Consider the following 26,820-nt stretch of genomic DNA (forward strand, 5'->3'; position numbering starts at 1 on the left):
AGAAAGAATAAATGAAAACCCTATTTGGTGAAATAATTAAAGAAGCCTTGTTAAGATTTAGAGTACTGAGTGAGCCAGCTGTATAGAGACTGTAACTAAGAGAACTGCTCCAAATGAAAGCCAAATGAGCAATGGCATAATATTTTGAGAAAGCAAATAGCAAGGATTGCTGTGTGTAAAAGAGTGATGCCAGAAACAGCACATACATTGCAGAAGGCAACAAAAACACACCATATGGAAAGGGGGGCAATATTCTTGACGCCTTAGTGTTTAATAACAAGGCAATGGCAATCACAGCAAACAAAGAACAAATAAAACATTTGTTACTCGTCAGGAAACCCGTTTGTTTGCAACCTGATGTGAAATCTGAAATAAAATAATTTATCTTTGGCATATTACATAACTTGCTGCTACCATATTTGACAAGAGACTACTCACACCGAAGTATGGGGCATTATGGGAATTAGTTTCTGTGGCACTGTGAAGAATGAACCCAAGAGTTTTTGAAACAAGGCAGTAATTACAACACGCTGCGATGCGCTGAAGGGTAGTCATTTTAAAAGTGTTGTACGTTTTCCTAGGAAAAGAGCTATTTAAGAGGACGGCAAAGTTGAGGAGGGTTACAATAAGGATCTGATTGACAGATAGACCAGGCAGTCACACCCTTAAAGCTAGGGTAGGGAAGATCTTTCTGCCTAAGGGCCATAGTCCCTTGCGGACATGCTTCGGAGGTACTGCTTACCTGTGGCTGATGGGAACAGAGGGTACATTGGGCAGAGCAATGGAGGCAACTCCTACTTTTTCATAGCAGGCTACATTCCTACCACACGTACACAAAGGCTTCTATAGCACCACGTATACATCTCTATCCAGGCAACCAAGAGGCATTAGCATAGCTCAAGGACACAATCCAGGCAAGGAAAAAATCATAGAATCATGGAGTTAGAAGGGATTCTTAAGGATCTAGCCCAACCCCACACAATGCAGGAATATGCAGCTGTCCCATACGGGGATTGAACCTGCAACCTTGGCGTTATCAGCACCATGCGCTAACCAATTGAGCTATCCACAAGGAAGCAATGTAGGACAGGGCTGGTGGGGGTTTGGCCTAGGGAGAGTCCCAAGTACCAGATAGAGAGGACAAGAGGACTGGATTCTGTTCCCGAACCTGAGGTTCCCGACCTCTGTATCCAACCATCCATCTGGGTGACAAAAGCTGCTCGAGTTTATCCTGCTTCCAGCCAGCAATAGGTTCGGCAAGATATTTGGTGCATCTAAATGAGTGCGTTTCCAGTTGCGTGGGGAAATGTGAATGTCATTCTCACTCTGATGCTGATCTGCATGGATAGGTTTACTGATATCATTAAGAGTACAGAGCACAATGGCTAGACATGCTAGGCAAAAAAGGCAGCAACATGAATGGAAAGCTTTTAACACAGTGGAGACGATGTAAGAAAATAACACAGGGATTGTTGAAGGATAGAGGAAATATAGGGGGGGGGGGGAATGACTAGATGAAAAGATGCCACTATTTAATTGCACGTTCCAAACACAGGCACAGCTAGGGAAGAGGTCCCGATCTCTCTGGCCACCTGACGGCTAACAGTGGCATCCTTAGCCCCTCCAAGAAACGCCAAGTTAAAGTCAATGCCATAATCCTTTTCCACTCACCACCAAGCCTTGGGATATTAAAAAGCACTGTGAATTATTTACTTATAGTACCATCTATGTACATGGCAGTTTACAAAGAACAAGAATGACATATATTGTAAGCCCCAAGGCGCTTACAATATAGACACAGGGAAGCAACAGAGAATTGGGGCGGGCGGGGGGGGGGGAGATTGAGGCATGGATAAGCGAGAGAGAGAGAGAGAGAGAGAGAGAGAGAGAGAGAGAGAGAGAGAGAGAGGTGATTCCTTCAATTACATATACTTTGGCTTAGTTAAATTAGGATTGGTGAGATGTGGCAAAGTTTCCCCGCAGAACTTGAGTTTTGAGGTGCGACTTAAAAGGGATTAAGGTGATCATGCAACAAGCAGTTCTGTGCATAAGGGGCAGGAAGGGAAAATGGATGAAGTCATTTCAGGGAGCAGGAAACCTTTAGGCATTGGTGGGTGGTAGAGCCTGATGAGGAAAACTCACAGGAAGGAACCTGTTGGGAAATAAGTACAGAGAGATAAGGAGGGGCAAGGCCAGGAGGTTTTTAAAGGGGATGGCAAGAAGCTTGTGCAAGATCTATGTGTGTACAGGAAGTCAGGGAAGGGGTTTAAGGAAGTCACACGGTCAGAGTGATGAGAGGTGAGTAATTTTGGCAGCAAAGTGCAGGATGGATGTACGTGGACAAAGGTGAGACAACAAAAGTTTGGAGAGAAGACTGCAGTAGTTAAGGTGAGATATGACCAAGGACAAAGAAAGAGGCGAATTTCTGTAAAGTTATAAAGGGGGAAAGTGGCCGGATTTAGCAATGGACGGTTATCTCACATTCTGACAAATTCAAAGCTGTATTGGGAAATTATTTTTATCTGAAAACTTGTAAATATTTTCGCAACTCAATTGTAAATGCTTTTCCTTATAGAGTTTACGCTTTAAGGGAGAAAACAGGTATTGACAGCCGTTATTGTGCAGGCTGAGCAATTCTATGGGTTTATTTATGGTGTGTGTGTGTGTGTGTGTGTGTGTGAGAGAGAGAGAGAGAGAGAGAGAGAGAGAGAGAGAGAGAGAGAGAGAGAGAGAAATCATCTGGCAGAGCACTGCAGTTGCACAGGAAAAGCAGCTTTCATTTCTTCTTTCATGGGCTGCAAAGGGAGGGAATTAACTATGCCAGTTCCAGGGCTGACAAGAAGAACCAAGTCAGATTTTTTGCCTACCTAGCTCAATATTGACTGGGAGTAACTTTCTAGTTTCAGGCAGCAGACATTACCAGCCCATATTAGAGACACTGGAGATTGAACCAGGAACATTCTGTATACAAATCAATGAGCTGTGACCCTTCATCAAACCTCATACAATTTTAGGCTGTTTCTCAGGTGTAATGGGGAAAGAAGCAGCTTGGGATCTTGCAGATCCTGATATGCCCCTCCATGCCTCTAGCTGGCCCTCAGGATTTTTATTTTTATTTTTAATTTAATCATATCATCAATGCACACTGTGTTACAGTCAAGTACAAGGTAATAAGAAAGAAAAAAAGAAAAACATAACTTAAAATAAAGCAGAAACTTATTCCTCCAATTTAATTGACTCTTATAAACCTTGATTTCATCTCACGTTCCACTCTTTTCCTGGTTTCCTATCTCATATCTTTTCAAAGTGCATTTTCTTGCTGTACTAAATTATTTTTATTACCATACTGTCGCATTTTGTCATGTCTACTTCTGAGCATTTTTTCAATGTTACACTTATTTTCTTGTTATAGTATTTTCCCACAAAATCTGTATATAATGCCCAGCCCTCTTTTTTTTATTGTCTTTATTTCTTAATCTGTTTGTCATGCTGTCAAGTTCTATATAATCTATTATTTTAAGGTGCCATTCTTCTCGTGATGGTAATGCATCTGTTCTCCACTTTTCTGCTACCAAAGTTCAGGCAGATGTAGTCGCATACATCCATAACGTAGTGTGATTTTTTTGGTATTTCTGTTGTCATTATTCCCGGAAGGAAAGCTCCTGGGTTTTTAGGAAATGTTCTTTTAAACATTTTCTTAAGTTCGTTATAAATCATCTCCCAAAAGTCTTTTATTAATCTGCAAGACCACCATGAATAATAAAATGTTCCAGTTGTTTCCTTATATTTCCAACATAAGTCACATTTAGATCTAAACATTTTAGCTAGTTTATTTGGAGTCAAGTACCACCTGTGGATCATTTTTAAACAGTTCTCATTTAGTGTGTAACTAGTGGTGAATTTTATATTTGTTTTCCACAAATGTTCCCACAGGTTTAAATAAATATTATGACCCACAGCCTGTGCCCATTTGATCATAGATGATTTTGCAAATTCTTCTTTCGTTTCCCAAGAAACGATCAAGACCCTATACATTTTAGATAAATTTTTAGCTCTGGATCTTAGGGTTGTTGTTTTTTCAAATTGTGATGGTTTTTCTACAAATTCCAATCGCTTGTTGCTGTTTAATCGTGTCCGTCTCTTAGTGACCCCATGAACCAGAGCATGCTCCAACTGCTTATCTACCTTAAATTTTGAATTGATTTGATGATAATTTAACTAGTCCAATACAAATTCTTTGATCTCTTCAATTTTCCTCATTTTGGGCTCTCATTCTCAAAAATCTAACAATTCATTATAGGTACCCCTGTTATCATTCATTTCTTTTTTCCTTGTCTCAGCTTCTATTGGGGATAACCACCTTGGTGTTTTGTTTTCTAGTAGGTTTTTGTATTTTTCCCATACCCTAATTATGTTTTTTTCTAATGACATGATTGGTGAAGCTTTTACGTATTCCTGCTTTACCATACCAGATACAGGCATGCCAGCCGTGTTTGACATCATGACCCTCCAAATTTAGCAACTGTGTATTTTCTAGCAATATCCAGTCTTTTATCCAATACAGGCAAGCAGCTTCAAAATACGATTCCAAATCTAGGAGTGCAAAACCTGCTCTTTTATAGCAATAAGAATCTTATTTTTTTGATCCTAGGTTTCCTCCCTCTCCAGATAAACTTAGACAGATCCTTTTGCCAATCTTTTAGACATTGTGTGTCATTAAGTATTGGGATTGTTTTAAATAAGAATAGCATTTTTGGGAGGTATCAAGGCTATATATAAGGAACAACGGGCAAACATTATAAGAAATAACATCGGGTCAGAAAAATGCAATTTGATGAAAGAAACAAGACAAGGGTGCCCACTCTCTGTTATGATTCTTACCTTATAAATTCTATTGCAAAGGATTAGGAATAATGATAAAATTAGAGGAATGACAGTGGGTGAGCAAAATTACAAAACAAAAGCTTTTGCAGATGATATTGTCTTGAGGAATGAGGAAAGGGAAAGGCTGGCACTGCAGCAAAAGGCTGCTGAACACGCCCCCACCGCGGCACCTGGTTGGGTGGCCACCGGGGGGGGCGTGAGTGCCAGCCAGGTGAGCTGGAGGCAGGGAGCAACGCCCCCTGCTGGGCGGTGCTCGGGCTCCCGCCCACAACCACTCCCCTCTCTTGCAGAGAGGAGAGTCTTTGTCTTAACTTTGGAACAACCTCAAGAAGATACACTAGAGTTATTAAAGGAGATAACTGAACTTGGAAAATTGGCAGGTCTCAAAATAAACAAAGATAAAACCAAAATGTTAGTTGAGAACATGGATAACCAAGCTAAAAAGGAATCAAGGGAAATTGCCATCTGGAAAATAGAGGAAAAAGTGAAGTATTTAGGAGTGTGGCTATCAACAAACAATCATAATATCTACAAAGACAACTGAGAGCTTGGAAAGAAATAATAATAATAATAAAAGATTTAGATATATGGGGCAGAATGCAATTATCATTAATGGGGAGAATCTCAGCGATAAAAATGGCCCCACCCCTCACTGACCCTGCCTCACAACTCTTCTGAGTATATTTGTCTTCTTGAACCTGTTGGAGAATGAAAAAAGAGGTATATTTGTATGTAGAAACCTCTGACTCTTGCATATCCAGGAGAGTGGAAAAAGTTCAGCATAGAATCGTGGAGTTGGAATGCAGGAATATGCATCTGTCCCATACAGCGATCAAACATGCAACCTTGGCATTATCAGCAATGCCAAGGTTTTGCTGGATAGCTCAGCAAAATGAAAAACTCCAGGTACATGGAGGTGAAAGGAAAATTGACCACAACAGTTTCTTTCTCACCCGCTCTCACAGGTGAGTGGTTTGGGTAGTTTCACAGTTGGGGTAGTGTGTGTGAAAACATGTAGACCCTGCTCTCACATGAACATTACACTGGTCACCCAATTACTGATCAGGTCTGTGCCTGTTGAGCTTTAAAATAAGTGCTTTCCAATCCATATTTGGTAAACTGCATGGGACAAAAATGTGTCTTCCTTAAAATGACAGGAGAGACAACACCTGGACAAAAGGTTTGGCCGGATGCATCCCTGCAGTAAATTTTTGTCATTTTGCTTCTGGATCCCTGGAGCAAGGGAGGAAAACTGCACCCTTGTACTTTTGTTTTTTCCTTACTGAAAACCTGGAGGGCCAGATAAGGAAAAGGTCTAAATGCCGGTAGTGCAAAGGATGACTCCACAATTTTCAAGCCTCACGTAATGCTCCCAGGTTGACTTTGCCAGAGCATATTCCTGTCGGTGGAATGTTCTGTGACACTCTGGCACACACCCTGCAACAAAAGCCATTTATTAGTGACTACCATCAACTGTGCAGAATAATTTGCTGCCTTGATTAGAGCCAAAAAATTTTGGTTTACTTGCACTGCAAAGAACTGAATTATCTCACTTCGATTATTTGCCTAGATAATGGTTATGCATAGCTTGTTAATGGATTATTTCAAAGCCGTGGCTTCAACTATCAGTATTAACTTTACCATTTTAAGGAATTGCTATTGCTGAACATGAACAGGATATCTGTGTTCCGATGCAGTGCTGTTTTGAGTAGCAAGTACTTTTACAACTTCAGTGGCTCTTTCCAAAATATTTTGCCAGTGCTGCATCTCGGGTGAGATTACGTCTGTGCTTCTACTATCAAGGCTTACATTTGTCTTATCAAGCACTTTCAAGAGTCCAGATTATATGGTACCTCCTTGTCAGTGTTGAGTTGCCTTTGTAAGATTAGCCGATCTTTTGCTCCAGACGAACCAAATTCTGTAGATAATTTAAAAAATTAAAAGAATATGCAAAAGCAACCAGAACTGTACATTTGTATTATTATTTGTATTATGATAATCATGTAAGTTTTGTTTTCATTCCCTTTCCTAATGATTGCCAAAATAAAATCATTTTCACAACTGTTGCACACTAGTCAGTGTCTTCACTGAGCTATTCACCATGACCCCAAGATAACTTTCCTGGATCATTCACTGCCAGATCAGACCCCATCACTATATAATGTGAATCTCTTTTTTGCTCCAATGTACATCACTTTACACATGTGTACATTGAACCACATTGGGAATTTTATTGCTCATTCACCCAGTTTGGAGAGATTGTTTTGCAGCTCTTCATAATCCTTTTGTTCTTCCTTTCTTTTCTTTTTAGCATCCTGAATAATATGGTGTCATCAGAAAACTTGGCTACTCTATTTCTGAACAAGTTAAAAAGCACCAGTTCCAATACATGTCCTTGAGTAGTGATGGGTGATTCTGCCAATTCTGGTTTCTCTCAGTTTCTCATTTTTCCAATCAAGTTGAGCTCTCCAAATTTCAGTTTGCAAGCTTTTTGTTGGGTTTTATAAAAAAAAAATCCCATGAAAATTTATCAGCAATTTAGTGCAAATTAATCCAAATATACACATTTCGCTTATGTAGTTTTCCCTAACATACGCATTTTTGCAGAGCAATTTCCCTTAATATAATGTATTTTTATATGTTTATCATCACTTACGCATTTTTATACAGACTGCCCCAAACCTTTCATCAATGTAAAGGTAAAGGTAAAGGGACCCCTGACCATTAGGTCCAGTCATGGCCGACTCTGGGGTTGCGGCACTCATCTTGCTTTATTGGCCAAGGGAGCCATGACTAAGCTGCTTCTGGCAAACCAGTGCAGTGCACGGAAATGCCATTTACCTTCCCGCCGGAGCGGTACCTATTTATCTACTTGCACTTTGATGTGCTTTCGAACTGCTAGGTTGGCAGGAGCAGGGACCGAGCAACAGGAGCTCACCCCATCGCAGGGATTCGAATCACCGACCTTCTGATTGGCAAGTCATAGGCTCTGTGGTTTAACCCACAGCGCCACCTGCATCCCTCCATCAATGTGGTTGGCTTTAAAAGATTAGATAAATTCATGGAGGACATGGTTGCTGGGGGCTGCTAGCCACAATGGCTGTGCTCAGCCTCCACATTTGACACCTGAGGCAAACCACATAATGGCGTCCCATTATGGCATCCCAAAGGGACGAAGAGGTGAGTGAAGATCCACCACAGGAACAAGGAGGGAGAATAAAGATCTACACCAGGATCTGTTGTTTTGGTGGTTGCTGCCGCCTGAGGCGCTCGTCTCCCCTTGCCTCATGAGTGAGCCGGCCCTGGGAGGCAGTATCCTTCTGAATACCAGTTGCTGGAAATCGCAGAAATGCTCTTGTGCTCGGGTGCTGCTTGATGCTTGGCATCTACCTTCTAGCCTTTTTAAAAAGTCCCGTAAGGTAATAATTATGCAAATCATCCTATGGTAACACCTAGGCTTAAGTACATGACAAGTAAATCCCTGCCAGTAATCTAGGGAGGAGGCGGAGGTAGCAATTAGACAAGCAGGTGAAACTGTATTGTAGAACTGGAGGAGGAACAGCGCTCTAATGCACAGCTTTCTAAGCAGTACAACTCCTCTGTTATAATCCACCTGAGGAACTGAACCTCATTCTCCTGTAGCCCAGTTCAATGCAGGCTTACTCAGAAATAACTCTTCTTTTTTTCTTCAATGGGACAATTCACTTCAACTCATAAGTATGTGTTCAATTGCAGCAATCTGTTTAAGACACTTGTTATTCTAGGCCAGAAGTCCAATGCTTAGTTTCCCGCAGCAATCAGGCATGAAGGCAACAACCAGTCCCTTCATCTCATGTTCAGAAATATACTCCAAGGGGCTTCAAATCATATGTGATAAAGTTGTTCTATTGTGAATGCTTGTTGGGTCAGAAGCCTTCAGCAGATGTCAGCAGTAGTCGAGCAATTAATAATCTGGGACCTGGGATGGTGCAGCTTTTCATTTTTCTGGAAGCTGTGTGTAAACTACTTTGTAGAAATCAAATCAGATTTTATTTTATTTTTGCTGGTAGCTTCCAGGTCATGTGGCCAGCCAATTTAAAGATTACACATCACTGGTGTTATGCCAAGCTGAAAGGGTTGCGAGTTGTCATGGGGGAACAATAACAACCCCCACCCACCAAAAAACTCTTTGAGAAGAACTTGTTACCAAGGTATCTTTGTCATTTTGTGTGAGGTTGTGTGATGCACACATGGCTTGGAGTTGTCTCTTCCTCATGGACAGTGTGCACATTGAACAAGCATCTAGTATTTTGTTTTCTCTTTTGGCATTGTTTGTATGAAGAGCATTTGTATGTTTCTGATGAAAGATTAAATACAAAAAAGTACACTGCGTAGACAGGTGCATGTTGCATATTTCCTAACATTAATGCTACTCTCATATTCAACTCAAGATTCTGTATTCCACTGATGACTGGGTGTGAGATGGCACAGGCTGCACTGTGAGGTGGAAAGGAAGCATGCAGAACAGCCCCTCATAACTATCACCATACAGTGGTACCTCAGGATGCGAATGGAATCCGTTCCAGAGCCCCGTTTGCATCCTGAAGCGAACGTAACAAGCAACTGCGCATCTGCGCGTGACATCATTTGTAGCGTTTGCCCATGCACGAGCGGCGAAACCCGGAAGTAACGCACTCCGTTACTTCTGGGTTGCCGCGGAGCACAACTCAAACTCGCTCAACCCAAAGCACATTCAACCAGAGGTATGCCTGTAATGCACTTTTTAAACATACTGCAATTGTTTCTTATTTTTTGCATTTAACTGTCCTGTAATGGAAGGCTGGCTTAAGGGTGGTATATAAATATTTTAAATATATAAAGAAATTATTCAAAACCATAGGCTAAGACCATTTTGCAACCTGTGCCTATGCATGCTTACTCAGCAGTAAGCTGCACTTACATCAGTAGGACTTGCTCCCAAATAAATGGCCATAGGCCATTGGAGATGTCCATCCAGTATTTGAAGATACTTGACCAGTCATGTTAGGAGGCAATCATCTGACGGGTCAACTGAGCACTATTGCAATTCATGGTTATTTTCCTGTTCATTGTCAACTAACTGTACCAAATCTCAAGTCAGGGTGGCGATTCAGAACCCGTGATGTTCCCATGTGTCTGCTTTCTCCTTCCTTTTCACCAAAGTAGCTCCGTTTTCTCCTCACTTCCATTAGCATTCTTTTTGGGGGGTAGAGCATTTTCAGTGGTGGCTCCTTGCATGCACAAGTTCCTCTCTTCTACTGAACTGCATCTGGCCCCGGTTCGGGCAGCTGGCAAAGAAACACATTTTTTCTGCAGGTATTTGGAAGAGAGACCTGATCAGATGAGAGGGTATCAGACTAGGACCTACGAGACCAGGATTCCAATTCCCACTCAGCCATGAAGGTCACTGGGTGACCTCGGGCCAGTCACAGCCTCTCAGCCTAACCCACCTTATAAGGTTGTTGTGGTAATTAAATGAGAGGATGAACTACATACACCACCTTCAGCACTTTGGATAAAAAAGGTGGGCTTTACGAATGCAATCAATCAATTGGCTGCTACTGTGGCTCTTAATAAATGGCCATTCCGTGCATTTTTATGAGTTGTGAATTTTAAAGATTGCATTATTTTAGAACCTTCTGTATTCTTTTCATCTTACTTCTCACTTTGTTGTAAATCGCCTTGTTGTCACTTTCCCCCCCAGAAGGGGCGGGCATGATGAATTGTCTAAAACTCTAAATAAATAAGTAAATAATCTACATTAAGCGAGCTAACAGTTCAAACAGAAGCCCTGGGAAGTCGTGTGTCGACAGTAAAGCCGGCCGTGCGTGTCCCCACAATTCAGTAATCCACCAGCAAGTGTACACATGAACGAGCTGCATGATCCCACACTCCTGAACTTAAGATGCTTTACCAAGCTCTACCGGTAAAACCAGGACACAACTTACACACACGCGAAAACTTCACGCGCACAAAAACACCGTAGGAATGAAACGTGTAAACAACAAATCCACACTTCACCTCTCTATCTCTCTGCAAGCCTTTTCGTTGCTTTCCCTTTAGTTCGCTTTGGGCTGATACGGATGCACGGATGTGCTTGTGCTTGTGCTGTACTGATATAAAGCGACAACAAATTGCAATCCGTGATCATGAGGATGATAATAATAATAATAATAACAGCGCGGCTAGCGGCGCCTCCTCGCCCGGCTCCAGCACTAGCGGCTCACGCGCGCTCGCCCGGCTCCATTGCGCCGGAGGGCACCGCTCTCGCTCTCTATCCGTGTCGTCCTCTGGGCCCTCCCCTTAGACACCCCACATCCAGAGGCACTTTCCCTCTCTCTCTCTAACCCCAAATCCTCCTCCTCCCATTCCCCGGCCCTCCTTCTGACGCCCCCTCCGCGCCCCGTGCGCCACACACGGGTACCTGCGTCGCGCCCAAGCGGGGCGAAGAAGAAACTTTTCCCTCCTGCCGGTTCAAACGTGCTGCCGTAAAGCGGCCGTCTCCCCTGGCAACAAGGTTCCGGCGGCCGAGCACTAGGTGTAGGAAGGTGATGTAAAAAAGTAAAAAAAAGAGAAAAGGACATATACACACACGCGCGCACACACATACACAGACACACACATACACCCAACCACCCAGTGTCGTAAACCAGGTCCGGGCGGGGGTTGGGGGGGGGAGAGCGGCGAGGGGGAGGGGGGAAGGGAGGGGGGAGGAGGTGACTGGAGCATTTAGACACAAGCGAGAGGATCATGGCGGATGGCCCCAGGTGTAAGCGCAGGAAGCAGGCGAACCCGAGGCGCAATAACGGTCAGTCAGCTCCGCCGGGCAACGGCCCGCGCCGCGCCGGGGACGCTCAGGGGGGACCGGGCCGGGGGTCGGGCGGAGTGAAACGGGGGGGGGGGGAGGAAGAAGAAGAAAGAAGACAGACAGAAGCAGATCCGAGAAGTAGAAAGTAATTTCCCGGGCGCTCCTCGCCGGGAGCCCGGCTCGCCCTGCACCGTTAGATCCGCTACCTGCCTGCCTGCCTGCCTCCCTCCCCGCCTCGCGCTCTCCCTCCCCGCCGCCGCCGCCGGGCTGCCTCCTTCTCCGCCTAGCGGTGCCTCCTCCACTCGAGCCTCCTTCGCCGGCGAGGATCAGCCCTGCCCGGGGACCGTTACACGCCGCCCGCTGCCTCCTCTTTCTCTTCCCCCGTGTCCCACCCTTCATTTTGCCCGGCCGCCGCCCGTCCCCGGCTTCTTTCCCTCAGGAGCGAGAGGGCGAAGCGGAGCCGGGGGGGGGTGTCTTTCTTTCTTATTTTCCTAGTCACTCCGGTCCCTTCTCTTGGGGGGGGGGGAGAGAGAGAGGAAGGCCGCGCCTTCGACCTCATAACGGGCCCCCCCTCACCTCAACTTGGAAACTTATTACCTGGGCTGAGGCGGGTCTCGCCGGCCTCTGAGGAGAAGGGGCGCCCCCTCCGACCCCGCTCCCCAAACTTTTTGTTTCGGGGGGGGGGGACTTTGCTATTGCGGAGGGAGAGGGGGTCACTTCCCCTCCTCTCTCTCCTCCCCTCGCGCTGGGGAAAGTCCCCGAGGGAAGCGCGGCGCTTCCCCCCCCCCGAGCCTCCCACCTCCAGTCTTCGCGATCCCCCCATAGTTTGTTGTTGTTGTTTTGGGATGGTGGGGGGTGGATGGTGCGCTAAGGCTCATAGTTTGGAGTGGGGGGGGGGGAGAGATCCAGAGGAAACTGCGTGTAACTCCCGAACTACCTGCTTGCCAGACACGCAACAAAAACGTCGAGGGCAGGATGACTGTAATGGGGACTTCGTTCTCTGGCGTGTGGCGTGTTTTGGCCCCGGCTGGGGAAGAAGCGGGGGGAAAGCGGGAGGCGAGGGGAAGCACTGTTGCTTGCTGCAGTGTGTATTGATTTTCTTTTTTTCCCCATTTTTTTACAAGGGAAACGCACCACATGCGCACCCCTGAGATTGCCCTGGAAAGGGACCCCCTCCTTTTCTCTGCCCCTCCTCCTCTGCCTTCTATGTATTGCTCCCCCCTCTTCTCTCTCCCCCCCCCCCCGCTACTTTCGCCTCCGCCTCTTTTAGTGCCTGCAGTGCATGTTGATTTATCTCCGTAGCCATTGAACATATTGTTTCTCCTCCCACACCCCCGCCAACCTCCAGATCTTGGCAGAAGTGTTGGAAGTGTTTCTGTGAGGTTGGGTGGGTGGGTTTTTCCCCCCTTCTCCCCTCCTTTATCAACGTGATTGGGGTGCGGGGGGAGAGAGAGAGCAAAAGGAAGGCTTTCTTTCTGTGTGGGTTGGGGAGGGGACGTGAATCAGCCAAGTTTCTCTTTCTCGCCCTCTTCTTGGATTTCGAGGTACCTGTTTGTATCATAATCATAATAATGGGTGGTAACGGTTTGTCCGCTGCGCCCCCTCCCCGCCTTTCTTCGCTGGCTAGGAACAACTGCTACAGCCTATATAAGGAATGACGCTTACTTTTCAGATTTAAGGGCTGTCTCTCTCTCTCACCCCCCCCCCTTATGCATACGTATTACTTTGAAATGAGTTGAAACCTGCGTTGAAAAGTGGGGGAATAAATACTCAAAACTTATGTTGTTGGATTTTTCTTCTTATGTATTCTATTAAAAAAAAATAACGGGAAAACTGATGACTTCTTAGGATGTAAAACGGGAGGTTTTGTAACCTTTCTTGGTAGTTTTTTTTTTAAGCTTTCGTTTGGCATTTCCTGTATACGGTTATGGATTGGAAGGGTTCTAGTGGTTGGTCCGAGATCATGACGTTTTGGACAGGATTTTTTTTTTAATATCTCCGAGAAGGAATTATGGTTTCCCCGGGTGAGAGGGCGCTACGACTTCTGATACTTAACGTGAAACACGCACATAAACATTGGCCTTCTAATCGACTAACTAGTTGATCGGGTGGTTCTGAACTAGTAGCTCCCTGCTCTGTATGGGGTGGGTTTATTTATAGCAAGTATCAGGATATATACGGGATATTGTAATGCTAATTTCCTGTTTTAGAGCACGCATTTGTGTGGTCTGTTTAATGTTGAGGCAATATTAAAGGTAAGTTTGCAAAGTGCTCCTCTCTCCTTACCTTATTTAAAATGTTAATGATAGAGAAAGGGGGCTTTTCTTGTTGCTGACGACATGTGTGTGACATGGGAGTCTGAACCACCCAGTCTCCGGGCAGGAGCTGTAAACATGTTTACCTGAGCAAGGAAGAAAATGGATTTTCTCTTAAAGATACGCTTAATTGGAATATTATACTTGTAAAGCATATTAGTAGATGCCTTGAGAGACTGCCGGAAAACCTTCCTTTTGAAATCAACCAGGGAAGAGGGGGAAGAGGGATTTTGACGGCTGCAGCAAATGGCAACTTGTGCAGGTAGGGAAAAAATGGTGTGTGAGGTTTCTCTAGCATGCATGTCAGCGCTCCTGACTGCTGCTCTTGTTCTCAAGGGAGATATTTATTTACCATGCTTGCTGTCAGTGTTGTTCCTTTGTGCTTAATATTAGAAAAATAGATTTGAGGCTGTTTAGCACAAACCATTTCGTCTGCAGCATGCATGACTCGTAGAAAACAAAAGGTGCGTGGGATATAATCCTATTCCAGGTATCTTTTCATTTTTCATTATTTCGGTTAAAATCGTCACCCCAGTGTTTTCAGGTTCTGAAGGAAAGCCTTTGATTTATTATTGAGTGGTTCTGATTATACTATAATCTTTTAACACATAAAGAATAACTTGAACTGCTCTACATTAACCATCACTGGGTAGGCGAGATAATAGATGCCGGATAATAGAGATTTCTCAGCAGTAGGTTCCTGTTTGACTTGCAAATGTTTACCGATCAGAATTGCCAGGGAAATTTAACCCTCAAACCTTTCCCACAAATGGACAATTGAAATTATTTCTATATCAAATCTCTTCCATGAAGATGGTGTTGATTTCATGCCTTTCAAAGATAGGTACCATGTCTTCCTGCTAATCCTGTGTAATATTTTTCCTGTCTCCAGTCTTAAGGAGGACAGACTATGATAAACTGATTTCCAGCAATGTGATTTTTACTTAGCTGTAACACCAGATTAAGTACCGCTGCTGTCTTAATGGAGTAGTGCACACCTTTTTAAAATGGTGTAATTTTTTTAAAGGACTTACTTTTTGATTCCACTGCCTTTGGCTCTTATTAAACTATACATTGATCAACTACCTTTTCTTTTCCCCCTCCCCCCTTAACAGTATAAAGGTGTATTATCTTTGTGCACCAATGTAGGTATACCTGAGGTATGTGCCATTTTTAATATCTAAATGTAATCACTGCACTGCCCTCTCATTTGACAGTTGCAGTATTTGAATTCCAAGATGTGTGGACTTAAACATGAATATTTGACGCTAGAAATCTGAACTTGAGTCAGGAAATCTGCTCAAATGGAGCAGCGGTTTTTTGTTTGTTTGTTTGTTTGTTCGTGGTTTTTTTGCACAGGAGCTGTCATGTCTAGTCTAGGCAAATACAGAAACGTCATCTGAGCTAATACAAATAAATCTATTAATTTCATATAAAAGTGTCCTGAACTATTTAGTGGTCTGTCAGTATTACACTGTATAGTTTTGCTTCTGCTCTCTGTTGTGTTCTTGAAGTTTGCAAATAAAGAGATCTATGCAAATCACTTTATTAATCTAAAATGGCTACTGGTTGTTACATTTAAATGGTACAGCTTACTTTGGACTGATTATAGCACTTGCTTATTTCAGGTATTTATTTCTCAGCTTTCTATGTCTTAGGTCCTCAAGGTGGATTTAGTACATGTTTGAATAAAGTTGTTTACTGTGTCAGTAGGACTGGGCTGTCCTAAGAACTGCCTGATGTCTACTCAGGTTCTGGCTGCCTTGGCCTTAAAGGCAAAGAGCAATCAATTTCCAGATGAACCTACCTCCCCAACCAAATCTAGGAGCGTATGATGTAACAATGGCTAGGTCAATTGTGGTTTGCCACAGAGTTCTTCATGGCCATGGCTGGCTTTGTCTGAATATGTATACTTTTTATTTGTAACATTCCTAAATACTTTCCCACAATATATGGTCCTTCTGGATTGTTCAAAGTACTTTATTTCCATTCTCTCATCTATAACACCTGTGTAAGATACTATCTCCATTTTGCAAGTTGGGTTGGGGCTGAGAGTAACAGCTCAGATGTTATGTTTTGGGGAAAAACATTAAGGAGTGAGACATGGAAGTGTATAAAGATATACCTGGTGAGGAGAAGATAAGTTTTTCTCAGTGTCTCGTAATATTAGAACCTAGAATCGTCCAGTGAAGCTGAATGGTGGGAGAATCAATTTAAATGAAAAGGATGTACCAGTTCACACAACACATACAGTGGAACCTCTACTTACAACCATAATCTGTTCTGGAGGTCCGATCATAACTAGAAACATACATAACTAGAGGCACACTTTTCCATAGAAAGTAATGGAAAAGTGAATTGATCCATTCTAGACTATGAAAAAGACCCCCTAAAACAGCAATTTAACACGGATTTTACTGTCCGAGACCATAGATCTATAAAATGAAGGCAGTAATCAATGTAGGTAAAGGTAAAGGGACCCCTGACCATTAGGTCCAGTCGTGACCGATTCTGGGGTTGCGGCGCTCATCTCGCTTTATTGGCCAAGGGAGCTGGCGTACAGCTTCCGGGTCATGTGGCCAGCATGACTAAGCCGCTTCTGGCGAACCAGAGCAGTGCATGAGCGGTACCTGTTTATTTACTTGCACTTTGACATGCTTTCAAACTGCTAGGTTGGCAGGAGCAGGGACCAAGCAACGGGAGCTCACCCCATCATGGGGATTCGAATCGCCAACCTTCTGATCGGTCAGTCCTAGGCTCTGTGGTTTAACCCACAGCGCCACCCGCATTCCAAATAATCAATGTACTTTACTATAAAATAAATAAGACAGCATTGTAGATGAAAAAAACTAACTTTTTTTTTTCTTACGTGCACTGAGGGTGGGTAGGCTTACCTGGCTACAAGCTGGGGGTGGAGCAAGGGTCAGTAAAGAGCTGATTCACTTCAGCCAGGGTCACTTTTATTTCTTGCCCGGCCAGGTTCTTCTCTGGACTTCCTCAGGTTAGTTCCTGGGTGGGGTTTGGGGCTGCAGTGAACCCTGCTGTGCTTCTTGCAGGCGGCACCTCTTCCACAGCTTCAGGGGTGGGATGGGGGCCCTCTCCTGGGCAGCAGAAGCCTCAGCGCTGCTCCGCAGCTGGCCAGGCGAGCTCTGGGCTGCCAGGAAGGCCTCTGTTCTTATCTAGAGGAAAGTTCATAAGTTAAAGCACCTACTGAAGGTCGTAACTGGAATCATACGTAAGTAGAACCATATGTAAGTCGAGGTTCCACTGTAGTTAAATAATGAAATTCCCTACTGTGTACGATAAGGCTACCAGTGTCTAATTGTCGTGATGGCTATGTACTACCTCCAGCTGAGTACCAGTGACGGGAGAAGGCCATTGTCCTGCTGTGTTGCTTGTAGGCTTCCCATAGAGATATTGTTTGCCACTATTGAAAAATGGGATACTGGACTAGATAGGCCTCTGAGCTCATCCAGCAGACCTGCTCTTGTGTTCTAGTGCTACCTAGTAAGCTAATGGCTATGGTGAGATTTGGACTTCCTGCTGCACACTTCTAGTTGCTGCACTATATGAACCCCTACAATGATACTGGTATTTTTTCCAGAGTGTTCAGAGAGTGTCAGCAGTAAAACTGTCATTATAGGCTTTTGTGTGGTCACATACAACTTGGCTGCATTCCGAGATAACCCTGAACCATGATTTAGCATTATGAGAACAAACCTCAGGATTTCATGCTCTTTTCTCCCCTCTCCTCTAGGGTGTCTATGAGGGAAAGCAAAAACTTCCATATTGCAGTGTAATGCACTATCTGAAGCAAAGAGTGTGGTTACTCTTCTTAACTATAGCTAATTGCCACAAGTCAACTTCAAACCATAGTTTATGAAGCTGTCTTGTTTCACCTAACCGTAGTTAAGATTAACCACAGCTTCTCCAGGTATGGATAACATGGCAGCATATGAACAATTTAACTCTGGACTTGTGACTAGTGTGTTGGGGACAGTGCGAACCCAAGGGTAGATCAGCAACAAAATGCTAAATATTATTTAGGGCTGGGCTACTAACCTCCAGATGTTGTTGAACTCTAGTTCTCATCAGCTTTAGCAAGCATAGCCAGGAGATATTTGAAAATCTAAATACCCATTTCACTGAAGAAAAGCTGGCAATGTTCAGAACCACCCTGCCTCCCAAACAGGTAAAAATCTACACGTGCTCCAGAACAAACAAAACACGTAGAAAAGCAGGCAGCTCTCTCTCAAAGCAGCCAAGCCCCAAATGAAAAAGGAAAAAAAAACCTTATAAATTGGGAGGGATAGGGGCCTTGGTGGGCATCAAGCAGACGTCCAAGGGTGTTTTGGTGTCCATGGGTGCTATTTAGGAGGTCCTAGTTGTATGTGTTAAAATATTTTATGCTGCATTTTTTCACTGGCCTTGGGCAAATTATCACAACCTTGATTCCCTATATGAAAGTAAGATGACTAGGGCAGATGCACTTATTGCCGTGTGTAGCACAAATCCCTTATTTGCTAAAGTTTTTTTATCTGACCTTTCTGCAGCTAGTAACAGAAATGAGATAACAATAATATATTAATAGCCTAGCCAATAGCACTCTGCTGATTTATTAAAACAAACAAACAAACCTGTAAGCCACCCAACAGAGCAACTATGATTTCAGCAGCAATAAATATGCCAAATGGCAGCCATAAATGCTCACCGAAACTGTGATGTCTTGCCCTGTACCTAAAAACAGAAAGGGTGGGTGACAAGCAATCCTGCCAAGGCAGCCTGTTTCAAAGCTCTGGTAGGCCGTCTCCAGCATCACCAGCTGCAGCACTGCCAATGGAGCAGAGCCCCAGCCGTGGAGCTTAATGTATGGGTGAGCTCATACGGGCAAATTCATCCTTCAGATACTCTGGTCTCAAACAATTAGGACCTAAAAGGGAGAAACCTTAACTAATTGAATCCCAAGTAAATGTACATAATGTGTTTGTGTTTTGATATACTGTAGTAATCTGTAGAGCTCACCCCGCCGCGGGGATTCGAATGGTCGGCAGTTCAAATCCCCGTGGCGGGGTGAGCTCCCGTCTTTCGGTCCCAGCTCCTGCCCACCTAGCAGTTCGAAAGCACCTCTAAGTGCAAGTAGATAAATAGGGACCGCTTTATAGCGGGAAGGTAAACGGCGTTTCCGTGTGCGGCTCTGGTGCTGGCTCGCCAGATGCAGCATCGTCACGCTGGCCACGTGACCCGGAAGTGTATTTGGACAGCGCTGGCTCCCGGCCTCTTAAGTGAGATGGGCACACAACCCTAGAGTCAGACATGACTGGCCCGTACAGGCAGGGGTACCTTTACCTTTATACTGTAGTAATAATCAACTGTTGAATAAGAGAAGGGTGGCTCACTCTGGCCAAAAGTCTAAACTTTTGCTTTGGGGGTGACTCTCCCCCTGCCACATCCTTCCGCCATCTTCATTTGCCTCCCCCCCCCATGCGCTTGAGCTGCAGGTTCCCCACCCCTGCTCGCGACATAAAAGTTGCTATAGTTATCCTCTGAATCATAAATTACTATTCCCCTAGGGTTTGAACTGTATCGCCAACAGGTGACTCCTCTGGGTAATGATTGTTTTTAAAAAGAAAATTGCACTACTGTAATGCATTAGCTCTCTGCAGAATGCAAATATTTAAATGTTACACAGCATCATACATTCAACATTGATGTACGCTCATGACTAGTAAACAATGCCACAATTTAGTAGATAGCCAAGTTTATATATAGCCAGCTGTAAAAATACTCTTAATAAATGCATTAAGCAAATAATTGCTTGTTGGCAGGTGTTAGTGCCGCTTGACATCCATTTTTGTTATTTTCTTGTGCTTCTTTTTTCATAAATGTTGTGAAAAACATGATACCTGTGGTAACTTGAAAATCTCTAGCATAGTAAAGATAGCTAGTCAACAGTTTCCATGGAAATACTATCCTAAAGTTTTAGATCGTGATGAAACACTGTGTTTTGTAATTAAGGTTTTTGATTTAAGTTGGTTATTTGTACTTTGTGTCTGATAGAGTAGCTTTAAGAATACCACTACACCCATGGGTATCCACAGCAAACCCTATGTATGCCAGTCTAGAGCTTATTGGAAGTATGTTGGGGAAAGGGCAAGATACAAAATTAGGTCATTAGTCTTAAAGTGCTCGACTAGGCAAAACTCTTGTCAGTGACTTCAGTGATGTTCTGTGAAGATAAGGTTTCAGTCTCAAAATAACCATTCTGAGAACTTAATAGGAAGAAAGATGTTTAAGACAATATCATTCTGGACAGCATCGGTAAAACACAGCACTCTTTTTGCAAAATAGTACGAGTGGTGAAGTGATGCACAGGAAGTTGAGTCCTAGCAAGAGGAAATGATCAGTCTCTGCTGTTTTGGTTGTCTAGCATGCTGACCACAGTGCCATGTGACACAATCATGATTTTTAAAATTGATTATTGTACAAATTAGTACTTCATTGTCAGAAACTTTTGAAACTTGGTGTACACCAAGATAAAACATGATAACATACCAAGTGACATATTGATAATGGGGCCATTTTTCTCTGACATCTTCAAGCATCCTGCTGTTACTGGATCAGGCAGGTGCAAATGCACAGGTCAATATTCTAATTCTATGCAATCTGTTAAGGCACACAAACTCATCTATAGTAAGCTATTGGAAGGCTTCGAATAAGGAAATGCTGGTTGTGCCAGTAAACTAAAGCACACTCTACTTTGCTGCCATCATATGATTGCTGATGATGTCTTCTTAGGTTGTTATTTTTTTAAGGTCACTTGGCTAGAATTATTCAATATTTAGCAGCCATATACAGTGCTATTTTTCTAGAAAAAGAGGTGCTGGAGCTCACTATGAACTTCTCTTAGAATGGCAATGGCTCCTACCTGAGAGGTGCCAGAGCTGAGCTCTCTGGAAAAAAAGCCCTGGCCATACATATTGTGAAGACCTGTATACCAGTGTTTCCCAACTGGTGTTCCGCGGCACACTAGTGTGCCGCGAGACGTTGCCTGGTGTGCCGCGGGAAAAATTAAAAAATTCGAAAGATATCCGGAGAGGCGGCCTTCAGGTGAGTTTTAATTTTAATTTTCCTTCTCCCACTTAATGCCCCACGCTCGCCCGAGCAGCTTGCAGTCCTCAGTAACCACGGCAACCCGAGGGAGGGGAGGGAACAGGGAAGTCGAGGGCGGCGGCGAGCCGCGATGACGTCAGTGGGCCGCGCCGCCTCGCCCTGGCACAGTGTGAGAGCCCCGGCTAGTGGCGCGAGCTTCGGAATAAGTGGGATCCGCGTGCGCGAGACCGAGATCGCGGGTAAGGAGCTCAGCCCTGGGCAGGAGGAAGCGGGGCCGCGCGTGCGGGCCACATCCCCACAGAGAGCGAGCCTCCCCCGGCCCACCACTCCGGGCAGGTCCACTCGCATGAGGGGGCGGCGATGGCGACGGCCGGCAGCTTGCCTGTAATGCCATCCCTCGAGCAGGCGAGGAGCCCGGAGGCTACCAGATGCGAGTCCTCTTTCCCACCCTGCTCGGGAGTCCAGAGCACTTGGTCGCATTCAGGATCTAGAGTGGGGAAGCGGGGCTTGTGTCTGGGCTGGACACATTGGGCTGCCTGTGCCGCTCGACCTGCGGGGAGAAATCAGGGTGGGAGTCACGACCGTGAGGCAGGGCTGCCAAGTGTGGCAGAAGAGGACACGGCCGTCGCACCTGTCCTTAGGTAGGAGCTTCTTCCGTGTCGACCTGCTGCCCTAAAGTCTTGGCTTTTTTCTTGGCTTTTTGGCGGTTGGCACAGAAGGAAGGCAAGGGGGAGGGGGGAAAATTGAAACTTACACTTTCGTGCGTCCCTCCCGGCGTGACGCTGCGCGCTGACGTCACGGGCTGTAATGGTGGTGTGCCTCGAGATTTTTTTCATGAAACAAGTGTGCCTTTGCCCAAAAAAGGTTGGGAAACACTGCTGTATACTAAACAATTTTTCCTGAAAGTTCTTTGTTGCACAACTCTGGCATTGCCATTCTTTTTAAGATGGTGAAATAATCTCTGTGAGACAGAACTCAGAAGTTTTATAGATTATTCAAATGATCTTATTGTAATTAAGTTAATTTTACAGGATTAAAAAATATATGATGATTACAAAGTGCATATGTTCTGGGAATATTTTTCCAGGCTGCTTAATTGCATGTCTCTTTCAATAGTGCATTTGTAGGTTGTGATAGTTCAATGTTGTGTTCTGGTTGTATCACTCTCTGTTAGGATTGTAAGAAGGACTAGGAGTATGAAGATGGCTTTATGCTCTCTCTCCTCCTATTCCGTTATTAGTTACCCATACTCATTCCAAGTGATGCAATTGAAAAGTTAAGTGTGGTAGCTGAATCAGAGGTTGTTGTTGTTATATTTATACCCCATCTGGCTGGGTTTCCCCAGCCACTCTGGGTGGCTTACAGCATATCTAAAAACATAATAAAAACATCAAACATGTTTTTATTAAAATAAAAACTCTTTAAAATACTGCTAGTGCATAGATCCTATGGAGGAAGCCAAAACACCTTGGTTTTGTGTCACAGGATATTTTTGGGACATTTGTGTAGAGCACTTGCCTGCTTTGGAACTTGGGGAAGGAGAACTGTAAAAGACAACCAAGAAGTCGAAACTTTGTCTGCAGCATGGTGGGTACAGCTGCAGCATGTCCGGTAATAACTCATCTGTACCAGGTTATGCAAAAACAGGTGGGGTCTGTTATGGGTCTGTTACGTCACTAGTTTTAAGTTAAGGTTGCCAAAGAAACTGCTCCCCTGAGATCTACCATGTTCCTTTGCTGGGCAGGAGGAACTAGGCCTCTCCCACTGCTTAACAGGGAGCAAATGCTTCTCAGCTTGATGAAGTGGAATGCTGAGTAATACATGTACTGTATCTTTATTATTATTATTATTATTATTATTATTATTATTATTATTATTATTAGCATGTACTGTATCTTTTGTAAGTTGCTTTGAGAATTTGTGTAGCCAAAAAGCAGCTACTGTATTAATGTATCTTTGTCCATGAGGCTGGTACCTCTTACCCATAGCTGTCAACTGCCAGATTTGAAAATAAGGGATCAGCAGCCTCACCTGTCCCAGGGACAGTCTACGGGATATCTAACAATCCGGGAAGCAGCGGGAAACGGCGCTGGAATAAGGGAATTTCCCGCAAAAAAAGGGAAGGTTGACAGCTATGCTCTTACCTCTTTTGACAACCCCCTCCCCATAATTTGCTTCTGTATTTGAGGGGCAGAGAGTTCACCGTTTTAATCCCTTTATTGATTGAATTTGCCCTTTATGGGCAAATCTAGTACTGGTGTTTTTGGCAAGTGAACGGGACAGAAATGTGTGGTACCTGTTCTTCCTTGGGGAGGAAAGGGGTATATAACTCGTATATCAACTGCCCAGAGTAGCTGGGGCAACCTAGTCAGATGGGTGGCATATAAATAATAAAATTATTGTTATTATTATTACTGTCACAGGAGGAAGTGGATGGGTTGAATAATCTCATTGTGTTTCTTCTCTACCCTTTCTTTTTTTGTTGTTCATTGTTTGCTTTCAAACTGTTGTTTAGGATATTTCCAAGGAAGTTTGTATATGTAAGAATTACCACGAAGGAATGCAACCTCTCAGACAGCACTGCTGAACACACACACTAATCAGCAAAAAATGAATGGGGATTTTTATACACTTTGCACCAGTACTAACCATTCTATGAAGAGGTTTGACACAGGCCTATTTGGACTAACTACTATGCTGTCTGCAGAACAGCTACTGCTTATTGGGCTCATGCTTAGCTAAGGATGGTAACTAAAGAAAGGTGCTTCTGGTCTGCTTGCCTGGGCTTAAGACTACACAAAATGAAGAATGATCAGGAGTACGTAAAGTTAACATTTTTAAAAAAATCTTCTATGGGGAGAAACTTTTCTTGCAGAAATTTCAGTTATGCTGAGTCACTTTATTTCTTCTCTTTGAAAATGGCCAAAGATTTATTCATACTTACAATTCAGTTTAAAATTAAAAAAAAACAACCCTCAGGTGCAATGTAAAATACAATAGGTAAAAGCACTGTAAAATACAATAGGTCAACTTGCCAGTGCAAGGGCTTGGCTGTCTTTTTCTCTTGCTAGCTGCATGTTGGCTGGCTGCAAGCGGACCATGTTTGAGTGGCAGCTGGATCCAGCAGACCAACAGAAATATTGTGTAGTGTGTGCTGCTCTGTTGTCTTTGGGTTTAATAGAAGATTGTTCTGCTATACAGAATCTTCTCTTCTCAAATGGAAAAGCAATGTCACATGGGATGACTGTTTACATCCACTGAAATTTGAGCTTGAAATGGAGTGGAGGAGTGAATAGATAACTCCTTAAAACATATTCCATGTTCCAGTATGGCCGGGCTGCTGTATTATAAAACCACTACTCATAACTTCCTGTTTCCATAACTTCAAGATCTATGGCCAGTTACAACAGGTGGGGAAGTTATTTAAATATCCCACATACATTCTATTCTATCTTGCATGAAAATAGGATGTTAAGTATCATAGACTATCAGAAATATAGTCAATACCAGGGTTCATCAGCCTTTCTGAGCCAGTTGGCACATTTTGAATTTTGAGAAAGTGCTGTTGGCGCCAATTACAAAATAGCTGCAATGGGTATAACACTTCGGTTTGGAATGGAAGGATTGGTAGCTGTCCAGTCCTAGCATCCAGTGAAATGTGGACATGTTTGATTGGACACGTTCAGCATACAAGAAGCTGAGCCCAAGTGCAAACGCAAACTGAGCAGGAAGAAGAACTAACCATTTCTTATGTATTATTATTTACTGAGGCCTTTCGTGGGTGGGTGCATTGATTGCCACAGGGGCCATGTTGGTGACTCTCAGTACTGTTACTTTAAAATATGTGAAAACTTGCTGTAAAACAAAATGGTGACGGTGCTAAACAGTTTTGTATCTAGCAAAATACCCCTCTCTCCAAGTTACAGTACATTTCATTGCTCCTTTGTGGAAAGGTGTGAAACATATTTGTAAGGCGGTAGTTGGAGAGAAAAGAGAAGAGATCCGTGTTGCCAAGCAAGCCCCAGGTTGACATTTCCCCTCATGATCTACTCCCTACTAGTTAGGGGGGATTGAATGTTGACAGAGAAGCGCACTGCATTACAGTGGTACCTCAGCTTAAGTACTTAATTCATTCCGGAGGTCCGTTCTTAACCTGAAACTGTTCTTAACCTGAAGCACCACTTTAGCTAATGGGGCCTCCCGCTGCTGCCGCGCTGCCAGAGCACAATTTCTGTTCTCATCCTGAAGCAAAGTTCTTAATCCGAGGTACTATTTCTGGGTTAGCGGACTCTGTAACCTGAAGCGTATGTAACCTGAAGTGTATGTAACCCGAGGTACCACTGTACTTCCAATGTGATATGCTTTCAGTTGCTCATCTCCTTTCTGTCCCAACTATCCACATGGAGTTTTACATAACGAGAATCAAACTAGGGTGAAAGTATTGCACTGAGCCCTGGCAGGCAATGAAATAAAATAGCTCACTAGACAGGATACCTTGCCCTGTTGGCTGTGCAGTGGAATCACATCCCCTCTTATTTTCCCCTCATCCCAATTCAGAGTAAGAGCAATGGGAGAAGCTCACTTTCCATCAGAAATTCATCACATAGCCAAATCCGGCTATATGATGGAAGGATGTACATATAAAACAAATAATAATGTAACTGGAAACTATAAATATATGGTGCCACCACAGCATATCAGGTATGTGAAGTGGTGTAAAGAGATCACTGTTAGGATTTTCCTCCCAGGCCTGTTTGCACCTCTTGAAAGCCTACATTCCATGATAAGCTTTCACAACTGGATAAATAGATTGGGTGTCCCTGCAGTTACAGAAGCCTAGTGCAGCTGCTGGTATAGTCTCCATCCACTTGCCAGCTCCAAACATGGGCTGAGGTGGCCATGGTTTTGCATTTTCCTGCAGTGGCATTTGACAGTGTCTTGGGATTCTGATTTTGGCACAGGATTCTCCAACTTGACCTCCAGCCCTGGGTCTCTTCCCTAGGGCTGCCATTTCAAAGACAGGAGGGGTTTCTGAAAGGCGGTGCCAACAACTTTCAGTGTGCCCTGGTTTTTACTTTTTTGAAATATGGCAGCCCTCGTCTTCCCTGTAGCTGAACTGTGTTTTTGAGCACTGCACAACTGAGAGGAGAGTTCCCTCCCCTGCCTGGTTTCAAGTTGGAAGCTTGGGACCCCTAATCACCCTCTTGCTCTCCCCCAAAAGCAATTTAAATGCTCTCTGGAAAGTGGAATTGTGAATCACTGATGGTCAGCCTCTGAACCAACTTTGGGGCAGAAGAATATTTTAGTTTAAATTATTTTGTGTCTATTATTCAATTCATGCACCCCACCTTTTCCCAGGAGCCCAGTGTGGCTAACTATAATAGTCCAGCATTCAAGAAAAGTAGAAGCACAGTGCAAAACCTAGCAATAATAATAATGTTACCTTATACAAATGGTGTCACTCCCATTTTGCTCCAGAGACCTACTAGAACAAATTATTCTTAAGGTGCCACTGTGCAAGGGACAATCTGATCTCTACAGAACAGGGGGCACCCAACTGAGGAATTGCTGTCTCTTGTGAACAAAATTTCACAGGCAGGGCCTTCCCTACGCAAACCATGGCTTGGCTGGTACTGGGAAGATGCTCTTTCAGCTACTTGTATCCTAAGCTCTTGAGCTGGGTGT

At 43.9% G+C, this 26,820-nt stretch overlaps 1 protein-coding gene and 1 long non-coding RNA gene across 3 annotated transcripts in view; one reads left to right on the forward strand and one right to left on the reverse strand.

Moving 5' to 3' along the window:
* Positions 1-13,249, reverse strand: part of LOC309353399 — a 61,361-nt gene extending 48,112 nt beyond the window's left edge. The window contains exon 1 of the long non-coding RNA XR_014161802.1: positions 12,308-13,249. This is a non-coding gene — a long non-coding RNA (uncharacterized lncRNA). The remainder of the gene's footprint in view (positions 1-12,307) is intronic.
* The window catches only part of ZEB1 (zinc finger E-box binding homeobox 1), a 74,299-nt gene continuing 59,068 nt past the window's right edge, over positions 11,590-26,820 (forward strand). Inside the window, exon 1 of one of the 2 annotated variants that reach the window (XM_081931530.1) lies at positions 11,590-11,710. In XM_081931530.1, the coding sequence (XP_081787656.1) occupies positions 11,653-11,710 (58 nt within the window). In that variant the 5' untranslated portion in view covers positions 11,590-11,652. Of the gene's footprint in view, positions 11,711-14,067; positions 14,288-26,820 lie in introns of those variants that run through there. The other variant, XM_081931531.1, reaches the window with a different exon arrangement.

This window comes from Podarcis melisellensis, assembly GCF_964234715.1.
Source record: "Podarcis melisellensis genome assembly, chromosome: 12".
Lineage (NCBI taxonomy): Eukaryota > Metazoa > Chordata > Lepidosauria > Squamata > Lacertidae > Podarcis > Podarcis melisellensis.